The following is a 10,967-nucleotide window of genomic DNA, read 5'->3' as shown; positions in this document are numbered from 1 at the left end:
TGTGTGTGTGTGTGTGTGTGTATATATGTGTGTGTGTGTGTGTGTGTACATCTGCATACATGTGTGTGCATACATGTGTGTACGTTTGTTAACTGTCACATGTATACGTATGTGTGTGCGTTTGTTGTTTTAGGTTGTACTGAAATGAATGAGACAGCTAGTTTACTGTGACCCTCTCCTTTGGGAAAGTGAACACAAGCTCAGGCAGAAAAATAATGTACATTTGTTGCTACACAACCCATATGTTTTTAAAAACTTTAACAAACTGTGCAGCTTCAGAATTGGCACCTAGCTGTGAGGTGTGAGTCTGTGACTGACCATGAGGCTGGCCTCACTGAATGGATCTCAAATGTACTCTTTTGCCTCGCGGCCAAATCTGAAGACATCTATGGTATAAAATATATATACAACAGGCATGTGTTTCTGTTAAAATGTATAACTGGACAGACCACATAAGTCGATAAGAGTAAGACTAATTAATTGAGCAAGCACTTGCCAAGCCAAAACCTTGAAACACAAACCAACGATTTTTAAAGTGTCACTTACCTTGGATTAAAATCTTGAAATAAGTTTTTCAAGTTCATGTTGATGTTGTGTTTACGGGTTGTTTACTGTCAAAGAACCGTCTCCCTCGGATTCTCTCCCAAGGCAAAAATCATAACAAATCGACCATGTTTACATCTTCCCACAATGCTCAGTTCCTGCTATCCCTTAGCACGCCGCCAACTAGTTTATTTTGACTCATTATCCTTCTTTTCCCAACACTAAATTCTCACTATATTTTTTTGATTTTATGTTGACTTTTGTTTTCCAGGAAAATGTTACATTGACGTCCAAATACAGAATTCTCTGGTTTTATAGTGTTGTAAGAAAATTAAGATGGACTGACATATTATTTGATATTTTTCAAAACGTTAATATATATTTCATCTCTGCATTTTTTTGTTATCTGTTTAAAATCTATGAAATTATTTATTACTTTCTTTTACAAAAAGGTACTGAATACTTGGAATAAATTATCAAAATAACACACCTCTTATGCAAGAACACGAAGATATCCACCTTTTTTTTAACCCGCTAAAACGAAACAAAGTAGATTTACACGAGGAAGCAAACGCAAGCACTTGGTAAATATGCCCTGGGACTTTTCAGACATGATGGAGTGCAGCTGTAAACTCCATGACGCTGTATTGGAGGGAGACGTGGGAATGGTCAAATCCTTATTGCGATCAGCGTCCTGTGATGTGAATGAAGCCGATGAAAAATCAGGCCGTACAGCCCTACACTTGGCAGCGATGCGTGGAAGAGCAGATCTGACGAATGTTTTACTGTGCAACGGCGCTGATGTTAATGCGTGCGATAACCTAGGAAACACTCCTTTACACTGGTGCGGACACGCAGAGACCATTGAGCTTCTGGCTGAACATGGTGCACATGTTTTACAAATGTAAGTTGACGAAATGTTTGCTGACGACACTCAGCTTCAGAACTCAGCGACTCCCTCAGAATACGCCCAGATGACCACCTCCCTTCAGTCTTGCATTGCTGACGTTGAACTCTGGATGTCCACTAACAAGCTTAGACTTAACTGTGACAAAACAGAAGCCATTCGTTTCACCAAATCATCCCTCTCCTCCTCTCTCTCTCTCCCTCCTTCTATCACTTTGGGCAGCAGCGCTATTGAATTCTCAGACTCCGTCCGTGATCTTGGCATCTTTCTTGATAGCGATCTCTCCATGAAACACCATGTTATGAAAGTCTGTCAGTCCGCTTACATCGAGCTTAAGAGAATAGGTTCTATCCGCCCATACCTTACGGAAGATGCCACCAAGACCCTTGTTTCCTCCTACATTCTTTCTCGATTAGACTACGGAAATTCTGTTCTCATTGGCTGTCCTCAGTCTGTCATCCATCCTTTGCAGCGCGTTCAAAATTCTGCAGCCCGGCTTGTCTGCAAAGCCCCTCGGTCCCAGTCCTGTTCCCCCTTGCTAAAGAAACTTCATTGGCTCCCTGTAGAGCTGAGAATCCAATATAAGTGCTGCTGTATCTGCTACAAGATAATATCTGGCTCAGCCCCATCCTACCTGTCTGACCTGTTCACACTCTATACACCCTCACGATCCCTCCGCTCCTCTGTAGACACTAGAATATTCCGTCTATCTTCTTTTAGTCGCAAACAGCACGGCCAGAGAGCCTTCTCCCACTCTGCTGCCGTTGCGTGGAACTCTCTCCCTTACTCTATCCGACACTGCCAAACATTCTGTTCCTTCAAATCAAACCTTAAAACACACTTCTTCACCCAGTATTTTGATTAATTTTATTTCAACATGGTGCATTTTTGAATCAGGTGTTTGAATGTTTGAATGTTTTGCCTGTGTTAGTATGCTTGCAGATTGTATTGATGTAGTGTTTGAGTTTCGTTGTTCATTTGTGTGCTGAATGCTGCTGCACATGCTTTTGCTTTGCTTTGTATGTATTATGTATGTTTGTCATTGTAAAGCGCTTTGAGAATGTAAAGCGCTCTATAAATCTCCCATATTATTATTATTATTACATGCATTTTTGTCTTAAGGCCCGGTCACACAGACCAAAAGTCGCGTAAACGCATGAATAACGCACGAAATTCGATCCTTACGCGATACATGCGCGATTTGCGCATTTCATCTGTTTGTCTGACGTACGTGGAACCTCCGTAGTTGTCCGCCGATGTTCGCGGATCGGCGCTTTACGCGATTCCAGGTTTTGAGCAGCTCAAAACTCATCTTCGCGTAAGACTCTAAGAGTTTACGCAGTATTGCGCTGTTTTACATAATTTCTGCGTAGTTTGCGTAGTTCTTACGCGAACAATGCGCGAAATATGCGTGGAATGTCAGTGATCGTTCGCGACTGTTGAAACGGGAATGCCAAGGCACCGCGGTTGCATCAGTTTATATATATATGTGCGGAAAGGACGTGCCCGCTGCCGCGCATTCCTTGCGCAGTTCATGCGCGATTCATACGCAGTCCATTAGTGATAGTGCGCAGATTATTCGTGGTTTTCCGTGGACCTTTGCGTACCTATGCGCTGTAGTGCGTGGTTTGTTAGTGATTTTTGCGTGATCTTTCCGTAGTTCTTGCGCAATTCATCGGTGATTTTCATCGCGTAAATCAGCGAAAATGGTCAAATTCTCGACCGACAAGCACGCACAAGCAAATTGTATGCGTGATTCATGCGTTTACGCGACTTTTGGGCTGTGTGACCTGGCCTTAACAGTAAGTTAGAGCTCTCTAGCACATATTTCTTTTCCCCTCTGTTACGATGCTTACTTGACTGCTGATTTTGAAAAGCTTTGTTGTTTTTCTTGTAAATCCTCTGCCTATCACAGTATCTAGTCAAGTCAAGTCAATATTTATTTCAAAAAACCCCTAGGGTTACATGAATTTAAAAGAATATATTGCAATAAACACGATACAAAAAAGATATGTAATAATGAGACATGTAACACTTCTAATTAACCGAAAATAAATCAAGCTTAATTCATAACTAAATAATTGTAATCATACAGGTTTTTTATACAGGAATGTATGTTTCTGTGTTCGTTTTTGTTTTAATAAAAAACGTGATCAAATACAAAAATACAATGGTAACAACCTTTTCCTCAAATTTTCAAAAACATTACAGTGAAATATATAATGAAACTAGAGGAATACCCGGCTTCGCCGGGGTGAATCGCGAGACAGGGACAGACAGCGTGGCGGTTCATCACAATCACCTTTGCAGGCGAAGTCCTGTCAAACGGGATTGAGAATTTTAGAGCTTATTTCTTAGCCCTATATTATCTGTTGTGGCTTCTCAAATGCCAGAACATACAGACAGACAAAAGCCGCTAGACCCCATCACAAACAGAACTCTACAATCCACAGGTTTTTGCCCACACACACACACACAAACACACACACAGAGAAGCCATATATATATATATGTATATCTATATCTATAAATATATATATAGAGATAGGTGAGAGTGTATTTTTCGCGTGGCTATAAATTGATTCGACCTTTTCACTTTGACAGTAAGAACAACTTACGGGTGCAAGGGAAGCGTTGTGGACAGCGCAGTGGACAGCGCAGTGACATTCTAAAAATAGTAATAGTAACTTACAAACGGGAAAGCCACACGAAGGAAGGGAGATAAACGCCAAACACTGGAGAAGATAAGGAAGAGTTACTTATAATGGTGAAATGAACACAAAAACCAAAATCAGTTCAGCGCTGCGCGCTGAGAGCACGTGTTGAAATATCTCATCGATGATATTGTGTCCGGGGTGTAGCTGAATACGGTGTCCAAATTTGAAAAAGATCCACCGAGAACTTTGGCGTTGTGATGTGGTGTAGCGGCTATGGTGTGTCGGTATGGGGGCCCGGGTAGCTGAGGTGGAACCAAAATAGCTGAGGTGGAACCAAAATCGGTTCAGCGCTGCGCGCTGAGAGCACGTGTTGAAATATCTCATCGATGAGGTTGTGTCCGGGGTCTCTGTGAATAAGCCCACCAAATTTGAAGCAGATCCATCGAGAACTTTGGCCGTGCATGGCGAATACACAAATTTACACAAATACACAGATACACAGACACACAGACACACAGACACAAGTCGTATATATAATTATATATAGAAGATTCATCTCCGAGTTCTCCAGACTGGCATTTAACACATATTCTTTCGTTATGTGGTATACAGTAGTTAACATTCAGCTTTTCTGTATTGGCAATTTATGATTTAATGTTCTAAAGCGTAAGAAAGAGAGTGCTAGGTTATTGGGTAAAATGTTCAAATAATGTTCAAATATAAATGTATCTTTAAAAAATCTATAATTCAAACAAGTTTCTTTTTCATTTAATTCTGAAAACCACAATTGTATATATATATAATTATATATATATATATATAATTATATACACTCTTCAAAAAAAGTTAAGGATCACCTTTTTACAAGCACGCCACGCAAAACAGACGAGACCGAATTCTTTCATTTTTCTAAAATTATATAATTCAACAACCAAGGAGTAATGACAAACAAAGCAAAGATCGAACGCGGCAGCGACAATTTAGCTAGAGTGTGTCAAACGTGACAACCCTCAAAAATGGAATTCACAACAATGTGAATCAGTGTCAATATCGCGTGTGCCTTCCGTTGTGTGCCAGGAATTCAACACATCGTTGGCGCATGGAGTGGATCAGGTTGCATATGAATGCTCTGGGAACTCCATTCCATTCCTGCTGGAGCCATTGCAGCAGGTGACCCAGATTAGCAGGAGGAGGGTGATGTTGCTGTACCCGATGACAAAGCTTGTCCCACATGTACTCCATGGTGTTCAGGTCCGGGCTGTTGGCTGGCCACAGCATCCTGTTGACCCTGGCCTGCTGGATGAAGGTGTTTACAGCTGCAGAGCGATGGGGAGGTGCGTTGTCATCCTGAAGAATCGCACGAGGGCCGATCGCTTGGAGGGCTGGAACGACCAGGGGTTGCAGGATCTCATTCTGGTAGCAGACACCGGTCAAGTTGCCCACTACATGGTACAGAGGTGTCCTTAGACGTGTGCTGATCCCTCCCCAGACCATCACAGAGCCTCCGCCAAAACGCTGTCGTTCCAGAACAGCGCCTTCTGCGAAGCGCTCTCCGCGACGCCTCCACACTCGGATGCGACCATCAGCAGGTTCCAAGCAAAAGCGGGACTCATCTGTAAACAACACCTGAGCCCACTGCTGACGTTGCCACCTCACATGTTGAGTGCACCAGGCTCGGCGAGCTGCTCGGTGATTAGCAGTCAGGGTTGTTCCTCGGACTGGACGCCTTGCACGCAAGCCAAAGTTGTGTAAGCGGTTTCGGATCGTCTGACCACTAACAACAGTGTTGGTGGTAGCTTGTAGGCGTTGCCTAATGTTGTTTGCCGTAGCCATTCTTTGTTGCATGGCCTGCCTCTGAATGAAGCGATCCTCTCTTTGTGTGGTGACTCTGGGCCGACCAGAACGTTGTCGCTCCTGCACTCTTCCAGTTGCGTGGAATCTCTGTTTTAGTCTGATGATGACAGAGGGAGCCACTGCAAGCCTCTGGGCCACTTGCCTGGCAGCAACACCGTCTTGTAGCCATCCTATTGCCCTTCCTCTATCCAAATCGCTCAGTTTTCTTCGTGGGGGCATGTTGCTACTGTGCATAATTGTGTCAGCGTGTCAACCTTTAAACACAAGCTGGTGAGCGATGTTCATAGCCAGGACCCTGTTGTAGCACGTGCATCACAACCTTTTGCCCTGGCATGCGTTCCGCAAATTTCATGGGGCTATGAAAAACACCCTTTTCCTTCCAAACTGCAGAAGCTTTTGAGAAGTCCCACAAAGGGAAATAACTCTGCCTGCCAAACAAAATTCTAGGTCAAGACTCATTGTTCATTTGTTAATTCAAACACATTAATCTTTTAATTATTATGTCAATGTTTAATTTTTTGACAATTTTTTATAATTAGATCCGATTTTTCAACCGATCCTTAACTTTTTTTGAAGAGTGTATATATTGATCTTTTAGGCATTGCAACGTTTTCAATTTAAACCATTTGTCGGAACATCGTAAATTAAACTGGTCATGCCAAAAACTACTAAGACCAAGAGCATTTAAAGTTGTTTCAATTAACATGTTTTAAATAGGGTGCTTCATATATGTTATTTACATAGAGGCGATTCAAAAAACGGTACAATACATTTGAAAACTTATTATTATTATTACAATCCACCAATTTTAACCAAAAACTAAATATTCTATGTCTGTCTGAGTGTTGATACCTGGATGAGTTATTTATCTCTTGTGTGGACAGGAATAAGCGAGGTCTCACGCCCAGAGACCTGGCAGAGAGGAAGGGAGTGTCGGAGACTGTGTTCGGCTTGCTATGTCAACTGGAGATGGAAACAAAGGACAGTGAAGGTCAGAGTCAGACTAAAAAGTCCACAGTGGCGGACTCATCTCAGTCCAGGTGAGCTATATATACAGTGGAACCCCCCTTTTAAGACCTCCACATATCTGAGAAAATTGGGTCTTAAAAAGGAGGGAGTCTTAAAATGGGGGAAATTTTACATTTTGAACAGAAAATCTTTGAAAACATTTGAAGGAGTGAGTTAATTAAGCTTAGATTGAGGGTCATGATTAAAAGGGGGTTCTACTGTACTGGGTATTTTCCATAACTGAATTTCAGGTTTGATTTTTTGTTTCAAAGGGACATTGAAACAGTCTGTAAAGATTTGAGTAAATTTATTCTTGTAGACTGGAAATGGAGATAAGGGTGTTTGCACTGTGTGTGTGTCTGTGTGTGTGTGTGTGTAGAGCAATTCCAAGAAAGCTAGTGGACAGATCTTCATCAAACTTCAAGTTAACTTGTGAATTCTATGCCTTCAGATGATTTCCCCAGACCTTTTTTCTTCTTCTTGTTTTCCCGTTTAAATGTCTTTGATGATCTATGGCATATCTGGCTTTAGTTGAGGCGGCATTGTGGTGACCACATTTTTCAATCAAATTAATAGAATTTTGGTTTATTTTGGTTTGGTTCGGTTTATGGGATTGCATTTTACTTTTAGCTTAAAAGCTTAAAGCCATATGTACTCGATGACTATACACGCTAATTGCTTTACCAACAGCTGGAGACTTGCTAAATTAATTTGCCTGCAAAATATTGTGGTCTAGGACCCCTTCAATGTTGAGATATGTTAATTTTCATTTTGATCTGGATCGTCCTATTTATAGATTTGCCAACAGAGGTAGCGTTGACGCAAGGGAAATAACTCCGCGTCTTTGTTTACATCCAAAGTTTTTGAGACTCTAAAACAAGCTGTAATGCATGTATATGGTCCGCGCATGGCGACATATCGTCATTACATGGTCTTATGGTGCGTTTGACATCGATTATTGGCAAACTACACTTTGTAAACACGGGAGCGCGTACATATGCCTTTAAGTTAAACATTCAATCATTGATTTGTCAATCAAATTTTTTTTCTTAAAATGAAAATGGCAATAACAATCACAAATGACAAAAGCAGATCCATTGAATTCTTTCTTGGATGAAAATATGTAAATATTTATGTATTGATAGATATTAAGCTCAAAAACAAGGAAAATTCCTGTAATCCAAATTTGGTCCCCTGTGTACATGAAATTTGGGTCTGTCAGGAAAAAGTCACGATGAAGACTCTTTAGTTTAGTTTTGATTTTTGAGGCCGACAAATTGACTAAATGTTTTGATATCGCTTTACATGATTTGTTTTCTCTTCTAATGTTACAGGTTTTCAGCAACATTGCCAGGCAAAAGGTCAAGGTCAGCCATTGGACAGCCTCTCTCTGGACTGTGGCAGGAACTGGCTGCGGAACTAGGGGGACGCAACTCAGTGCTGCTCCTGGTTGGACTTCTAGGGTTGTCTCTTTATGTAACATACATCTTGGTGGGCATTAACTATGGCAGTCAGGCACGGATACCCATTGACAAACACGGAGACAGCTTCAGAGTGCGAATGTAGTGAGTTTTGACAAAAGTTTGAGCACTGAAGGTGCTATCCAGTTTTCAAACAGGCAGTGTTGTTCCCATGCTCAGAAATATTACGTCAGACCGAAAAAGTATGTGTCAGTGACCACAGACAGAGGCCTGAGAAGAGCAATAAACAGGGTTCTAAGCAAGGCGCAAGATGCCCCATTTAACCTTCACTGTGCTTCCTGGGTTGTGGATGACCCAGAGCCTCACAAAAGTGTCTGTATCTCGAAAACGATTGGGAGTTTTTGATTGAAACTTAATGTCATCCTCAAACTCCATAGAACCTTCCTATCGACCAATTTTTTAAGGATTATCTTTATAAATAAACAAGTTAACAATGATGTCATTTGAACTACACAGTCTGGATGCTGTAGGTCGTGGACGATCCTATTGAAATAAAAGCAGGCATTTTACAGTGTTTATTCCTATTGGGATGCCGTGGGTCGTGTACGATCCATAGTCTGCAAAGAGGCGGTAAAGAGTTTATCCCTATTCCTCGGATGGCATGGGATGTGTACGACCAATACTTTTTGCGTTTAATCCTTCTTTAGAAAGTATGGGTCGTACACGACCCACATCGTCCAGACTGTGTAGTCCAAAGCGTGATCTGGTGAAGCATAGACCATTTATCCTGGACCGCCAACTAGCTCTCTCTCCGCTCTTTCTCTCTATTACGAGGTAGCGGCCTCTCGCATTTAGGAACCTACGCTTACAAGCCTTTCAGAAATCAGGGGGACGTGATATCCGGTGTCGATTGTAAACATGGACGAACTTGCCGAGGTAAGTTCTGAAAATGCTAAAATAAACTCAGCAAAAGTGCATATGGAACATGTTTTTCGATGAGTTTGGTTAAGTTTAGTTTGGAGTTTTGGAAAATCCAGTTCATTGTCACCTCCCATTGTCACAAATAACTGGAGCGTGCTTTCTTTTCACTGTCTTCAAATCGCTGGCCTTTCAAACCGGACGCTTAGCGCCCCTGAAAGGCGGCGTCGTAACCTCGAAGGGTCACGTGACGAGTTGGCGGTCCAGGCTATTTGGTCTATGGGTGAAGGTGTGATGGAACCACACTACACTAGTTGTAGTCACGGGCAGCAAACAGTCAAACGTGCATAAAGTGCTTCATTTTTGCGGCAAAACAAAACAGCAAACAGTTTAACTTTAAGAAAATAACAAACGGTTAGTCTCCTCAGTTGATTTTGTTGCCAGCGTTTTGATATTTGAATCGTAAACTTGCTGAGTACCCCACTGACAAAGCTCTTCAGTCGGGAAGGTCCGATTTGTGTTGGCTGCAGGCAACTATTACAACACACTTACATGTTGCTTCACTGAGATTGAACACATGTTTTTGCCTGCAAATATTATATGTACAAGCAATTTTTTTTTTTAAATATTTATCTAACAGTGTACACTACATTGGGGTGTGCACATTAAAGATCCCACGATTGACAAAAGGGTCTTTCCTGGCAAAATTGTATAGGCATAGATAAAAATGTCCACCAAACTACCCGTGTGACTTGGAATAATAGGCCGTGAAAAGTAGGATATGCGCCGAAATGGCTGCGATCTGCTGGCCGTTGTGAATGCGTGATGTATTGTGTAAAAAAATTCCATCTCACGGGGCATAAATAAATCCCTGCGCCTTGAATATGTGCGCGATATAAATTGCATAAAATCTTTCTTTTTTTTTAAAAATAAAATCCCTGCGCTTAGAACTGTACCCACGAAATACGCGCGATATAAGCCTCATATTGATTGATAACAGTGCAATAAGTTGCCCACCATTGTATAATTTTGTTTTCGTGTTTACCTTAGACTACTTAGTGTTATAGCTGCTATCGCAACTTTCAGATCATTCTTATTGTATCCCAAAAATGTAAGTTTGTATTCAGACCTGTAAAATCAGTGTTGTAATATTCATTTGCAAAATTTCAGAAGTTGCAAAGAACATTATCATTAATCTAGCTTCACCGTGTTTCGTGGGTCATCGATGACCCAGAGCCTCACAAATTCGTCTTTATTTCTGAAACTATTTGGAGTTTTTAATTGAGACATCATGTAATCTCCAATCACCATATGACCTTCCTGTTGCCCAACTTTTGAAAGATTATCTTTGTAAACAAACAAATAAACGATGACGTGATTTGAACTACACAGTTAATTCGGATGATGTGGGTTGTGGACGACCCATATGAAATAACGTAATGAATTTTACGCTGTTTATCTATTCGGATGGGGTGGGTCGTGCACGACCCATACTTTTTATGTTGAATCCTTCTTTGGAAAGTATGGGTCGTACACATCATCCGAACTGTGTAGTCCAAAGCGTGATCCGGTGAAGGTTAATATAGTATGCTTGTGTTTAGCCAAAGGCCGATTAAAGGCACAGTAAGCCTCCCGTAAACCATCACAGATACTGTCAGG

At 41.4% G+C, this 10,967-nt stretch overlaps 1 protein-coding gene across 2 annotated transcripts in view; it reads left to right on the top strand.

Moving 5' to 3' along the window:
* LOC138978189 (ankyrin repeat domain-containing protein 46-like) overlaps positions 1–10,193 on the top strand; it is a 29,805-nt gene extending 19,612 nt beyond the window's left edge. The window contains exons 1-3 of one of the 2 annotated variants that reach the window (XM_070350851.1): positions 1,089–1,447; positions 6,846–7,001; positions 8,304–10,193. In XM_070350851.1, coding sequence (XP_070206952.1) covers positions 1,134–1,447; positions 6,846–7,001; positions 8,304–8,535 — 702 coding nt within the window. In that variant the 5' untranslated portion in view covers positions 1,089–1,133 and the 3' untranslated portion in view covers positions 8,536–10,193. Of the gene's footprint in view, positions 1–1,088; positions 1,448–6,845; positions 7,002–8,303 lie in introns of those variants that run through there. The other variant, XM_070350852.1, reaches the window with a different exon arrangement.
* Positions 10,194–10,967: the final 774 nt, after the last annotated feature.

This window comes from Littorina saxatilis, linkage group LG10 (assembly GCF_037325665.1).
Source record: "Littorina saxatilis isolate snail1 linkage group LG10, US_GU_Lsax_2.0, whole genome shotgun sequence".
Taxonomy (NCBI): domain Eukaryota; kingdom Metazoa; phylum Mollusca; class Gastropoda; order Littorinimorpha; family Littorinidae; genus Littorina; species Littorina saxatilis.
Note: the sequence above shows the minus strand (reverse complement) of the source record. Positions and strands in the feature narration are given on the sequence as shown.